This window comes from Centroberyx affinis, unplaced genomic scaffold (assembly GCF_046629955.1).
Source record: "Centroberyx affinis isolate AG114_WGS23_722 - 3 ecotype Tasmania unplaced genomic scaffold, CSIRO-AGI_Caff_v1 ptg005354l_1, whole genome shotgun sequence".
Classification (NCBI taxonomy): domain Eukaryota; kingdom Metazoa; phylum Chordata; class Actinopteri; order Beryciformes; family Berycidae; genus Centroberyx; species Centroberyx affinis.
In genome coordinates, this window is record NW_027282674.1 from 69,657 (window position 1) to 84,748 (window position 15,092).

Genomic DNA, 15,092 nt, shown 5'->3' on the forward strand with positions numbered 1-15,092 from the left:
GCCGGGGCCCGGGCAGGGGCCTTATTATCTGTATTTTGACTAGCTAATGAAAATCAACTTTATAGGGTCCTCATTGTTTGTGACAGGGGAACTCGGGAATTGGAGCCCTTCATAACAAGTCTAGCTGTTTGGGGGGGGAGATCAGACTGTGTGTGTGTGTGTGTGTGTGTGCAGCAGTTGTGTCTGTAGTCTGCACATGTGTGTCTATAAGTGTGTGTACTGTATGCACTAGAGCCAAGCCTGTCTGCTCTGTTGTTTACTGTCGGCGTTACCACAGATCCCTGTTGTTTGGGTATGAGAGGTATATTCCTTCTCTAGAGGCCAAAGAAACAGTGGTTTAAGAACGAGCAACAAACAAAAAGGGACTTAATGATTATTACTTTTAGATCAATGACGATTAAGACACTGGTGGGGTTTCCTTTCTGCGCATAAGTATGGCCTGCTATGACCTTGTTAAAGTAAATGCAATGCACATTTGCACATAGTATTGCTATAAATGTATATATCTGCTTTCTTCAGTTTCCCATACCCCTCTCCTCTTTACATATACTGCATATATACTGATATGTTATATTTTTGTAATACCTGTAACTGTGCTATATTGTGCAAACAGAGCGATTCCAGAGTCTCAGTTAGTGGGGATGGGAGTCTTCTCTGTTGCAGCCCCACTTTATGATTTAGGCTGATAACGAGTGTATTTTTGCATTAAAAAAAAAAAAAAAAAAAAAAAGCTTTAAAGTGGTCTGAACTTGATTTAATCCCTGGGTTAGGCAGAGAGGAGGGTTAGGTTTAGGATTAGAATGAGGAGTGTAAAATAATCCCAGGGCCAACTCTTATTATAGGGATGACCATGGGCTTAGAATATATGGTGTGCAAAGCACTTGGATGATCAATCTGGCAAGATTAACAGAAAAAATTTGACCCCGATAATGTTTTTTTTTCTTCATGTTTTAATATAAAAACCAAATCTGAAACATAACAAGTCAAAAATCAGATTTAGCTGATTAACTGCAAATTCAACCTCTGCTCCGCTGTGAGCCAGTGGAATCGAGACCTCTCCCGATGCGTACTGATCTTAGGTGCTTTCGCGAAAAAGCGGGGCCAACGTCAACATTGGGCCGGCGTCCTCCGCGGCTCGAAAAGTCAAGATTGTTTCGCTTTGCTAAAAAAAATGACATCTGTGGTATTTTTTTTGGGGGGGGGGGGCCTGGCATGTGACCAGCCGTTGTTTTTCCCAGTGGTCGGATAACGTCACGTCCCCGAGCGGCCGCGGGGCTGCCAGAGACGTTGTCAGCGCGCTCCGACAATCACAACACCGGAGTCGCGGGGGGCCGTCGACCCTTTACCACCCGCTAACGACCCGAGGAGTGCACAGCGCCGCCTGAGGTACGGCACAAAGACCCCCGTCCTGACACCGAACCAGATCCGTCGGAAAAGCCTAATGTTCATTTAATGACTTGGCCAAACAAAACCCCCGTGTTTATACTTCCTCCCTTGGTCGCCAGCCCTCACCTCGAATGCACTTACTCTCTACCGGTTTCCCTCTTCTGAGGTGCTTTTTATTAACATTAATCATCCCTTCCCTTTAACTAAATTGGGGGGGGGGGGGGGCTGTTAATGTAAGTGTATTTTAATGGAACACTTCAGAAGCAACTCCCTCAATTACATCAACTCTTTCCAGCATGGTCCCGATTAAAAACAACCTTTCATTTAGGGGTGGGTGGGGAAACCCGCAGACAAAGAGAGAGAGAGAGAGAGGGAGAGGGGGGGGGGAGAGGGGGAGTGAGAGTTAAGGGAGGCTCGGCTAATCAGTTTCACCTGCCAAAGTGAAACCATGTACCGCCGACTGCCGTTTATAACTGTATTTTATATTGGACACATGGCTCTGTTTATAAAACATTGAGCTACAATTTTACATTATGGGTACTTATCCTAGGTTCGGGGGGGGGGGGGGGGGGAATTTGGGGCCCTTCCTGGTTTGCGCGTTCCGCTAAATGGACCCCGGTGATGTCACGGGGGTTAAGCTCACTCCGCTCCCCAGTCACTCCGAATGAATATCCCCCCTAACTCTAATTCACACAAACAACCGCGCGCAATCAAAGACAGCCCCTTGGAAGCCGGGGAAGCAGGACATCTGCCCACCTTTGAGAATCAAAAACAAAAAGTCGGACACCACGGGGGCTTCGAAACGGGCCGCGCTGCCATGGAGACTTGGCCGCGCGGGCCCACTGAAGGATGTGTGTGTGTGTAATTGTGCCGGGGGAGGAGAAAAAAGAAAAAAAAAAAGAAAAAAAAAAGGTGTCTCTGGAACAACTTAACGCACAAGAAAGCGCTTTGAGGAAAAACGTGTGAAGGAAATGCTTTAGCTTGATAGGATTACAGCCCCTCTTGATTTTGTTTGAATTGAGTGTTTGGGGTTTTTTTTTTTTTTTTTTAAAGGAGAGGAGGAGGCCGTCCTCTTTCAAGGCTCGCAGTCTTTATCGGAAAAAAAAACAGGATTTTTGGTCGTGCGAAACTGGGGAACGGGGTAGCATGAGTCTATGGCAGCAGTGTCTGGGTTCTTAACCTTTACAGAGAGAAATCAGTGGCATGAGTTTTGATTTGATCCGGATGCTTGATGGTATGGAGCAAGGCTTCTACAGGTAGGTGGGGGGGGGTTGCGAGGGATGATTCTGCCGGAGCCCTGTTTGTACGGGATTAGTTGTACAGGGGGGAGGTGGGGTAATGTAATCACTGCTGGAGCGTGTCTGTAATTTTAGTCCCCCGTCCGAATCTGCCGTGACAGTAATTTTGACTGACTGCACGCGCCCGGGCCTGTAAAAACCCTCTGTTACCTGAGACTTTACCCCAAAGTCTCAACTCTGGTACAGTTGCACCCAAGCTGTATTGACATCGTTTGAGCATGTCAGACGATTCCATCTCTGTAATTTCGGAGACTGATTACAGAGACCTCTTATCTCGTGCAAATTGGTCATTAGCGTTACAGATGTTCTGTGTTAACAATTCCGTTACGTTAAAAGTAGTCCCATCCGAACAGGGCTTTAGTCTACACGATATTCGAATGGATCTTCTTTTCATGCTTGTCTTTTGGAATTCTGATAGATAGAGCGTTTTTGAGAGTCTCATAACCTCAATTCGCATAACGTCGATTTCATTCGTCATCGTAGCTGGGATCAAAGCAAAAAGGTGATTGCACTGTCAGAAATGAGTATGTTTTGTTTTTATCTTGATTTTTATGGTTACTTTATCCAAATGAAAGTGATAAAAGTCAGATATAATGCCTTTTCATTTCAGGCCTCAAGGCAGTAAAAATTTATTATTCATTTTGATGTATTTTTGAAAACGAACCAGTTGCTATTCTTTTTTCCCCACCCCAAATGAAATTAGTAACAGATTTGTCACCTTGTTTTGATCTGTAATTGTAGCTCCCCCCTTGGGCCAATGAGTGCAATTTTGAAAACGCAGAGGTGAGATGCATCGTTCCCCCGAGTTTTTAATCGAAATCTGTTCGGTGGTATCTGAGATATGATGGCTGGAGACCGACCCATAGTCCATCCAAAAGGACAAATACGCAGAGAAGCTAAAGGCCAACTTCACCTGGGTCCTAGTTCGTCCTCACACCTCCAGGTGAACTCCCCGAAGCTCTCGTAGCGCTGGTTGTAATGGTAGAGGACGCGGTGCAGCGTGGGAGCGCCCAGGTCCATCAGCGTGTTGTAGGCCGTCTGCTGCTCCTTACCGCTGGTGTAGCCGTTGAACAGGTTATAGATCTTATCGGCTATTTCTGGAGGGGGGGGGAAAGACAATCAGAGGTCAGCAATTTAAAGCTACACGAGCCGGTGAACTGCACACAGCACAGCTCATGTTTCCCGACCCGGCCCGTGTGTGATGCTGTATACCAAAGGATCTTTCATTCATAGCTATATGGATAATGTAACACCATATGTACAGCCGATATACTCATTAAACTGCAATATGTCCACAAGTCTGCCGCATACTCCTGCTCCAGAGACAGTAATTAAACATCCACTAAATTGCATATATCACCTTATATTAAATATTACACGACAAATAATTACTGTTAACTGTAGAAAGGCCAAGCTGCTGCAGGTTTGAGTTTTAAAACTGAAATATCAAAGCTTTCAAAATGCCCCTCTATGACTTTTCTGAGACCTTAGGTGATCAAAATCACGCAAGGAAATAATAGTTATGATGATATTTACCCCCTTCAACTGCACAACACCCTTACAGATCATTATTATTATAGATAGATAACTGTTATCTCTTCTGAAACATATAGGGCAGGTCAGCACTGTAGAATGAGATTAAAATAAGTTTTAAACTAGCTCCATTTTCTTGTAGTTACAGTGTAAAAAAAAAAATACTTGAGTTGTCAAATGATGTACCGCACAGGCAAATAAAAAAAAAAAATACATATATGGCTATGAGAAATTTGTGCCTAAAACCATTATTCGTAATTCCCCCTGTAAATACTCTATGAAGGGTACAGTAGTTTACATCCCATGGTCACCTTAAGGTGCTGTGGTGGGGTGTCATATCAAAGGTGCATTTATCCTCTTGCAGTTCATCTTAACCACAGGTTAGCGTGCTAGTGCTTTCAAAAAGGAACAAGCAGCTAGGCTCCAAGTACAGTGATGAAATCTGTTTGACTACAATCATATTTCATCAAAGCATCTTTGTTTTTATTGCCACCTCTTCAAATACTGTGTAAAGACTTGCTGCCCTGGAGCATTTGGCAGCCATTAGCACCGAGATGATGCGCCCTCCCACTATTCAACTTGCATAACTCCTACACATATTTCCCTTTTTTATCGGAGCAATATGTCATGAACTGAGCTCTGATTTCTGTTTCATGGGCTCTTAGGCCTATTTTTTTTTTAGGAGTTTGGCCCATTAGTCACCTTACCCAATATGTGATGAGAGGATCGGCACCGAAATCATCTCTGTGTCTCCGATAGATCATAAGTCTGTCCTTGGCGCATGCTAACGCTTTAGCATACAGTATGTTAAGTAATCATTGGTCACTAGCTTTAGCCTAAAGCAGCTCTAAGGCTGGATGGTGAGATAATTTTAATGATGCGTCTAAATATGCCAGGCTTGTTTATAGCAGTGGTTCTCAACGTGGGGTCCGGGGACCACCAATGGTCCTTGAGGGGGTTCCAGGGGGTCCCCAGCAAACTGATGAATTGTTAAACTTCACCATCATTTCATTTACAAGAAGTTAACACAATGAGAATGTAGAAGAATGATTGTTTTGATCATAGTTTCACTGTTATCTCTGCCTACAATACAGATAGTCATGGAATTCCGGACAAAATCATATCTGACAACAAAAATATTCTCAGATTTGATAAAATCTCAACAAATGGGGGTCCGTGGCATTAATTTGTACTAAATTAGGGGTCCTTGATATGAAAAAGGTTGAGAATCACTGGTTTATAGGACTGATAAAATAGATTGAATATTTGACAAAAAGAATCAATGGCAGAAGAGAGATAGCATAGCTTGTTTTGTTTACACAGGAAGTGCATGAAGTTTTTTCCCTGTTGAGTCGTTGTGGACTTCACTAATGATGAAGATTGAGATTTTATTTTCAGAGGTTATGAATCTACAGACCATAGAATAAAAACCAACACCAACTTTAGTTTACTAAAAGGTTTATCTTCATGCTTTGGATAATGCTAATCGCTTTGATTACTTAACATACTGTATGCTAAAGCGTTAGCATGTGCACCAGACAGAGCTAACTACCAGAGACAAAGAGATGATTTTGGTGCCAAGGAGACCAATGGAATAAACTCCAAAAAATCCAGTGAAGTGCTTTAAAAAGATTAATGCATAATGCCTCATATTTAATCTTATATTTTGTTAGTACTACACTGAAAATACAGAAATTAAGACTCTTTTTAAGAGGTGTCATAGTGGAGTGGAAACATCTTTCCTGTCTTCTTTAAATGACTGTTCAGATAAAATGCTTCACTGGTAATAAACAACACAACTATTTCACATGTGCATCTCATTGTGTGATGCAACAGCATTAACAATGCATTTTAATTGCCTGCATTTTAATTGTGGCACAGTGCAAATGGAAAGCCTTTACTTGTCACAATTAGCTCAAGCACGTTCACAGTGCTGGGAAATGGAACTCATTCATGTGTGCCTGAATTCCTCAGCCACCTGTGATTTATACTGAGACGTCGGTTCACTTTTATGATCTTCGTCTATGTCTCTTTCCTCACCTTGTGCTTTGACGTCATCCACAGCTGGACAAGGAGTTTTGATGGTGACCTCACTTGGACTCGATCGGCGCCCTGTGTTGTCTACTGCCCACAGCCGGAACCTACACACACACACACACACACACACACACACAGAGTCAGTCAGTCAATGATCTGCCATGTGACAAGAATGCAGTCTAATCTTCACTCTAATAAATGTGTTCAAAAAGGCCAAAACTAAATCAATAACTTGGATCTCCGGCAAAGAAAGAAATTAGCAGCAAACAACTGAGAGTGAGCAGCTGCTGTATGTCCTGCAGTTGTCCTGCATTTAATGAAAAGATTCCTCTTCTTTCAGATGAGAGCCTGTGTTATTAATGCGTTCATTAATGCTGGCACAAGACTGACAATAAGCAGTTATTTACAAAACTAATGGTATGAGGCTCATTACCATTTCACTGGATGAATATCTCCACCTAGTGACCAAAAGGACAAACTGCATCCACCTGCAGCTTTCACCATAGGATGGGGTAACCACATACAAAAAAGGAATTGATAGGAAATGAATAGATAAATTTAACAATCAGTCAATCCATCCATCCATCCATCAATCAGCTGTCTATATATATATATATATATATATATATATATATATATATACAGTATGTCTGCCTGTCTGTCTACAGCATCTATCTATTCTAATACAAATAGGCCTTACAGTACATTTTTATTGTCAACCTGGAGACATTGCAGTATAGTGAATCAAGCTTTTGATAAATTATAATGAGATTCAATATTATTCAAGGTAAAAAAAAACATCAGAGATGAGTTATCAAGGCGTTTCCCACTGGCAGCACTTACAATGCAAGGCGTTATTGATAGTAAGAAACAATTCACAAGGATAATTAGGGCTCTACTGGTGCTAATATGCAGACCTGAGGGATGTTACTCTGACTTTCTAAACTAACTACACTAACTTTATAACACTTAAACCTCTTGTCTGCACTGGCTGTACATACATACTGAACTCATCTATTTAGTTAATTCCCCCACCACAAAATTTCCCCCCTACGCTCTCAGGTTCTGCAGCAGCCCCATCTGTATAGAAAATGCAATGTGTGAGTGAGTGAGTGAGGGTGGGGAGATGAATGACTGATGCTGGGATTAAAAGGACATGTGTGCCGCCTGCTCAGTCCACACGCATCAAGAGTGCTTGAAGAGGCTCCGTCCTCGGGCCTCGCTTCTTTCTTTCTTCCTTTCTCCCTTTCACTTCTGTTTGTCTCTCTCTCTCGCTCTCATTCTCTGCCGTCCTGTGCTCTCCTTTTCACTCCGTATCCTTCAATCTCCTTCTCTCCCTCTCACCTCTGATTTTCTGTTGCTGCCCCTGCTCTTTCTCTCTCTCTTGCTCCTTCTCGCTTTCCTTCCCTCTCCCTTTTTCCCCCCCTTTCTCTCTTTTTCACTCTTTCTCGTCTCTTTCCCATCTCTCTCTCTTTCTCTCTCTCTCTCTCTCTGTGATGTGTGTGTGGCTTCCCTCTTGGCAGACTGTCTATGAGGTAAGTGGCCGCATGTGTGGAGAGCATCTGAGCATCCGGTGTGTGTGTGTGTGTGTGTGTGTGTGTGTGTGCATATGTGTGTGGTCAGAGAAAGTACTACCTCTTGGTCATTACATCACATTGTTAAACTCCTTGACTCCTTGAGCGCACACACACACACACACACACACACACACACACACACACACACACACACACACACACACACCAAGCACCATTTGAATATAAACTGAAATAAAATCCAAGGTTTATCCTTTATTGTTTTTACCATTAGCACTCAGCTGTCTGCAGATGCACTTTCAAAACAGGAGCCGTACTTCCTCAGGTGTCTTAGATGCACTGACACACACACACACACATGCACACACACACACGCACACGTAACCAGTGGTTTTTATGCAAGGATTCCACTTGGGCATAACCTCACCATGCCTAGTTTTTTACGACAGTGAGCCCACACATGCAGAGTGGAAGGACAGGCTTTCCCTTTTCACATGAGGAGTTCAAAAAACATGTGGAGAGAGACTGATAACCTCAGACTGTGAACTAGTAATTTACATGTAACCTACGAGCCTACTGTATAGCTATATCCTGCAGAATAAAAATACTTTACAAGACAAATGTAATTACTGTAGAGTAACTAAGGAACCGTATTAATCTCCCCATAAGAGAGGATGTAGTGGAGGGTAAACCCACCTAAAAGTTTTTAGGTTGACATAAATGCGGTATATTTATAGTAAACATCATACTTTTTTTTTCCAGCAGAAATTCAATTAATTCAGCCATGCTATAGTGAGACACATCAATCATGTTTAATAAAGGTTTAATGAAGTTTAGATCTGGTGACTGGGGAGACCATGGAAGGAGTTTGACTTCATCCTAGTGTTCATGAAACCACTTTTGAATTTGTTCAGCAGTGTGTATGGGGGCATTATCATATATATATATATATGAATATGAGAACATCATGAGGGAACAATGTTTGCATCCTAAGGTGCATTTGACCCTGTAAAATGGGTTCATAGTCCTAGTCCTTTGCAAAATCCTGACACTATTTGACAAGTTTTTTTAGAAGTTGACTGATTGTTTCTCCCTAAAGTTGTTCAGATCTTGATTGGGTATTGATATAGGTAACTGTCAAAATAAAAGAACATACAACATAAAATATAATCCCATAATGCATCTCCCATAAATGCTCATTTGGATTGAGATCTGGGGACTGGGTCAGTTTTAAGTTACATTTTGTTCACGCAAAAAAAAAAAAAAAAAAAAAAGGGGGGACAAGCTGTTAACTTTTCATTTGTGAACTTACATGTATGTGGTGTCGGGCTCCAGACAGCGGACGATCATGCTGATGGAGGAGGTCAGGAGGTCGGGGATGTCGTCCACAAAGCTCAACAGGGTTTCTGTGGGGGGACGGCAGAGATAAACACAGTCCTGTTAAAAAGGCATAATTCACGGCTGGAAAAACTGTACTAAACAGTAGAAGTATAAACCTATATATGTGAAAACAAAGTGAGAAGTTCAGCTGCAGTTCACAGTCTTGTGAGCACGTCTGCAAACTGTTTTGGAGAGTTCCAGTGCTGATGCCAAAGTGTGAATTCATTTTTCATGTAAGTGGGATTTCTTACATTATTCCACTAAAACCCCTAATAAGGCCAGAACTGTAGATATTCCACACCAGATTGGCAGATTATAGTAGTGACTGAAGTCTATTGTCTGAGAAGGTTTTTTCTCTATAAAAGATAGCTAAATGATATAATGTTGAGAATCAGTTTACTGGATGATCAGGTATAACCATGGTCAGGTAATTAGTTTCTGGGTGTTAAGGCATGAACAGCAGTAATTATTCACATCAGACCTGACATATTTTAAATGTTTGGTATAGGTGTAAAATATGAAGTGCTTTGGCCACAGTATGATATGTGCAGTAACACCAAATAATGCTAGGAAAGCAGTGTTGCACAGACTCTCACACTCGCCTTCCCTTTCATTCATGCATCAATCAAGTCATAACATATATCATACATGAACCCTGTTTTTTTCTGTCTACAATTTTGGACAATGTGTACGCCTAAAATACGTTTAGCATTCTCACTCAGTCGCTCCCAAGTTTGTTAAGCTTTTATTTATCCAAGGAAAGTCAAATGAGCATGCATGGCCTTCCAGCAATGTCCTGCTTCACATTCACACAGCTGCACACGTTCACCCTGGGAGCTGGGGGTGAAGTGCCTGTTGTGTACTTGTGAAACTGACTTCAATAAAACAAAAATCTATGTAAAATGTTTTAATTTTGTCCTTATGTTTATGTGCAGGGTAAAAAGAAAGAAAAAAAAGACAGAAAAATTCATGTAAATAAATGTAAAACAAATTATGATTTATTGTTTGTATTAAACAATACCTCTGGTAAAACATATACAAATACCTGTGCTTAACTTCTTTCATTATACCTTAAAAATAAAAAATAAAAAATACTACAACTGGAACTGAAGCTAAACATTTGTGGATAAAATAGATAGATAAATGAATAAACAAATAAGAAATAGGCTAAAACTACCAAACCCACACTGAAAACCTACTGAAACTAAATTGAAATTGAAATAAAAATTTAAAACCATCAAAAAAAATAATAAAAAAATCCCAAACTACTGGACATCTCCCCTTCATGACTGTAGTAGATTGAATAGATACGACCAAGTAAGGGATCGTACCTGTCTTCACCTGAGCCCTAGACAGGAAAGAGAACCAACCCCTGTGACCCCCCCCCACACACCACACCCCACACCCCACACCCCACACCCCTCCACACACACACACACACACTTCTTCAGGGCTCCCTCCTTGTTCCCCAGGCTGGTGGTGACACGGGCAGCCAGCTATGTTTTCCCAGCTGGCTCTGCGTACGTCAAAAGGGCATTTGGCCACGGGGGCCGTGTGTTTCACTAGGAGGGGGAAAAACCCTCCACTTTGGAAAAGCCAAGCCTGTGTGTGTGTGTGTGTGTGTGTGTGTGTGTGTGTGTGAGGGTGTGTGCATGTGCATACAGTAGCTGTGTGAAGTGATGGGTGCTCCGAGGCTGTCACCTGTGTCTGTCCTCCGTAAAAGCAGTGCCTGTGTGTGTGTGTGTGTGTGTGTGTTTGTGTGTGCGAAGTGATGGGTGCTCCGAGGTGGTCACCTGCGCCTTTCCTCCACAAAAGCCTTGCCTGTGTGTGTCTGCGTGCCTGTGTGTGTGTGTGTGTGTGTGTGTGTGAAGTGATGGGTGCTCCAAGGTGGTCACCTATGTCTTTCCTGTCAGCCCTGGCCTGGGTCATCGGCTGGTAAACAGTCAGCCAGGCGCCAGGGAAAACATCAGCAACAGAGGAATAGAGAGAGAGAGAGGAGGAAAGGAGGAGGGAACGGGGGGAAAAAAGAGACATATATACAGTATATATGTAAAGAGAGGGCGAGAGAGAGAGGAGGGAAGGGAACATGAAGGAAGAGAGAGCGAGGAGGGAGAATCGCGGAGAGGGGAGAGCGTGAAAAAAGAGAAAGTGCGTGGCAGCTGTCAGTGAGCGGTGTTTACCCGGCGCCGAGGCCGACAGACGGGTGAAAGACATAAACAGCGCGAGAGATGAAAATGAAAAGTGACATTGTGCGGCCTCGCACCACTTAGCATATTAATTGCGGAGGCGGTCGGAATATCTGTGTGGCGCGTAAAACGAAAAAAAAAAAAAAAAAAGAAGTGTGTAAAAAGGAAACAGTGTTTGAAGCCCCGTTGGGAACGCAGCGTGGAAATCGCCCGTATCTGAGCAAGTTGAGCTCTAGAAAGGGGAAACCGGGACTATCATCAATCTTCATACGCAGTTAAGGCCTCTCTATGCGTTGCGACATTAGGAATTCAGTGTATATTTTTGGTTTGTGAATATATTAGCTACTGTATTATGCCGCTGAACTGTCTCGTGCTGCAGGGACTGAATGTGACTTGCTTCTAAGCATTTCACTACTGTGTATGATAGTGTATGACAGAGGTGTGACCAAGTCAACTTTGCTTGAGTCCCAAGTCAGTCTCAAGTCTTGAGGCACAAGTCTCAAGTCAAGAGTCAAGTCTAAATGTAGATTACCAAGTCAAGTCCAAGTCAAGTCCATGTCATTAATGTCAAGTCTCAAGTCAGAACAAGTCCAGTATCAATTTTATATCTTAAAAAAAAAACTAAATATCTAGGACTTTTCAATGCAATATGGTTTTAATAGGATACAAACTTGGTAAGAGCATCATGAGTTTGATTTCTATAATCAGTTTCCACTTCAATAAATTCAATCGTTCCATACAAATTCAGAAAACAGAATTTAAATTCAGTCGTCTGCTGGAACAAATCTCATCACTTTCAATCTGAGTCATTTACACAAACACAAGATCTCAAGTCAAGACTTTAGAAACCTTTTCAAGTCATCAAAGTACAAGTCAGAGTCAAGTCCCAAGTCACCAGAAGTCAAGTCAAGTCAAGTCTCAAGTCACCAGAACCCAAGTCAAGTCAAGTCTCAAGTCTTCTCTTCATGCATCAGGTCAAGTCTCAAGCAATTAAATTGTGACTTGAGTCTGACTCGAGTCCAAGTCCCCACTTCTGGTATGTGACCAATAAATCTGATTTGATCTTTGGACGGATGTGCACAAGCTCTACGATATGAGTTTGAACCATCGGTACAGCACGAGTCTAATCTTCTAATCTAAACACACGGGACAGAAAGGGGTTAAACAATTTCCTCTGTGCCCTTTCCTGTCACGCCTCACTGTGGCCCGCTGATCCCATGGGTCAGGACACATTAATGGATCGCCTGCCGATTTCTTTCAAGTCCCCCCCCCCCCCCCATGACCAGTGTATGTAATACTTCATGAGCGGTACTTTAACGAGCCTGGGTTCCAGCGCAAGTCGCAGGCTCATTAAAACGCGGCGCTGGCATCTGAAAACGCTTAGCGCCCCCGGGACGTCCTGGAGGGGTACGGCGCGTGCGCGAACTCATTGCGCTGCGGGTCCGTCCGCTCTCCATCTTTCTTGTCAGTCGAATCCTTTTCTGCCATATGCCATCTAAAAAAAAAGGGAGCAGAAGTGCTGTACGAGGCCCATTACCAGCAGTTTGAGGAGCCCCGCTGTGCACGGCCCTGACAGGAGGAACACTTGAGGTGGGTGGCCCGCTGCCCGAAAGAACAGAAACCCGTTTTTAAAACCGTACCTAATTCGACTCTGACAAATATCTCTGTCAAAGGAGACGTGTAACACTGTGTGCTGCCATGGCATTTATGGACATGAGTCAATGCTGGGGAAAAAAAAAAAAAAAAAAAAAACTTTCTCTACAGCATTGATTGCTGACAGACAGCTAAAAAAAAAAAAAAAAAAAAAGATTGATTCTGGAAGCGAATCAGAGCAAAGCTTCACCCGTGATGGCGGCTCCAAAATGACTTGGCCAGGCCGCGGTGGTTAATATGGAGTTGAAAAGTCCAAAGAAAACGGCATGTGAAGAATTCCGATTCCATTTGTATTTCTACGTGTCGTTATCACACAACGATCCATCTCTATAAGCTTGATCGTGATGCCGTTTCATCGCGGTGAAACTCTGCCCGGGGCACAATCTAGTTTCCTTCCATGGGAGTGTTTTGCTTGCGCTGCCTCTTGATAGATGTAGAAGCCTCCCCAAGAATGCTACAACTGTAACAGAGTAATGATATCCTCGATTTATTGTGAGCCCCAGTGCGTGAAGCAAAACCATTTTTCACTGCGGTGCGGATTCCAACGCAATTATTAATCATCGTTTTCATTGTATCAGTCTCTGATACAGCGCTTTGCGAGATAGAGCAATGTGAAAGAGGAATATGTCTTTTATGCAGTAAACAGATTACAGACCATGGCAAAACAGCGGCTGAATAACATTTTCGAACACGTGGAAAAAAGGAAAACGAGGGGTCTCATGATTTATCCCATCTTGCGAGTGATGTGCCCGCTCTAAGTGTTGGCAGGGAAAACTTCAGCCCGTCTCGAGCGGCTCGAATTTTTCAAAACATATTGAAATGTATTTTCGCTCAGTAGGTGTAACAGGCTGTGCTTCCCACAGCCTCAGGAACATGATCCTGCATTTCATTTCGACAGCGCAGGCCAAGCAGCTTATCCTAAGATGACATTGCTGGACCATTAAAGGTTCAATTGGGAAGTGCTGTAAATCTGTCTATTTAGGGAAATCTGTAAATCTGTCTGAGGCAGGGGTTTCTAAGCCCGATAGATTCTGAGGTGACCCTGATGGATCCTGGACAGGCGCCAAATATCTCAGGCAGCCACTATGGGAGACCCTCTGAACACGGGGCAAAATGATAATGAAATGAAATGTTGAAAATTTAAAGGTTATGGCTGTAGGCACTAATCTGCTGGTTTTTGTGCTGTCTCTCTACTCATAATACCTACTGAATGAAATAGGTAAACCGTGCCATGAAATTCCACTTTCATGCATGCCACAGGTTAGAATTTCAAGTGTCAAGCTTTTTATGTAGGGCATGTGTGTAGCATTTAAGAGGCTGGCAATGGCTTTGGATATGGTTGACTGCTTTGGTTTGGCTCCGATTGGCTATGGTTGACTTTAACATAGAGATGATATGTATTAAAGTAACAATCCGCAACTTTTTCATACAAATAAATGTGTGTTTTGCTCCTCTCCATTGCTGATTGATACCATACAATAGTGATTCAGCCTATAGCCAGTTAATGAAAACCTTAACATTTGCTGGGGTCTGTCTTCATCTGCGGCACAGGACGTTTACAGAAGCAACAACAGCAGTTTGTTTGGAATAAATATAAGAAGATAAAAGATATATGAGTGTCTTTATTATTACAATATGTTGGGATGGTGCCGACATTGAGTGCAAAACACCAAAGCAATGACCGCTTATCACCAAAGGTGTCGCCAAAATAAAACAAAATAAAAAACAAGAATCTTGCGGATAGTCACTTTAACAATACCGGAGATGTAGTTGAGTCACCTATCAATAAAAATGCACAGTTTAACTCTGACAATTAGTTTCCATGTCCCATGCAGAGCAATAAGCACATGTACCCCCGCCATCACACACACACACACACACACACACACACACACACACACACACATGCAGACAAGCTTGTAGAAACCAGGTTTTAGTGGGAGAGAGCCACAACTCTGAGGAACTTGTCATTCAGCTGGGGTTGTTTACCCTCAGCATTCTTAGAGTATGATTGGTTGGAAAAATCAGCCATTGCCAGGAGACTGATGTGAGTTATGGGATGTCTCACCTTTTGAAGCCGTGCC

The 15,092-nt window shown here is 42.7% G+C and overlaps 1 protein-coding gene across 1 annotated transcript in view; it reads right to left on the reverse strand.

The window, feature by feature from the left end:
- The window catches only part of LOC139667189 (astrotactin-1-like), a gene marked incomplete at its 5' end in the record, with an annotated part of 39,696 nt that overhangs the window by 4,748 nt on the left and 19,856 nt on the right, over positions 1 to 15,092 (reverse strand). Inside the window, 3 exons of the mRNA XM_071546615.1 lie at positions 3,598 to 3,781; positions 6,258 to 6,358; positions 9,102 to 9,195. Of these exons, the coding sequence (XP_071402716.1) occupies positions 3,598 to 3,781; positions 6,258 to 6,358; positions 9,102 to 9,195 (379 nt within the window). The remainder of the gene's footprint in view (positions 1 to 3,597; positions 3,782 to 6,257; positions 6,359 to 9,101; positions 9,196 to 15,092) is intronic.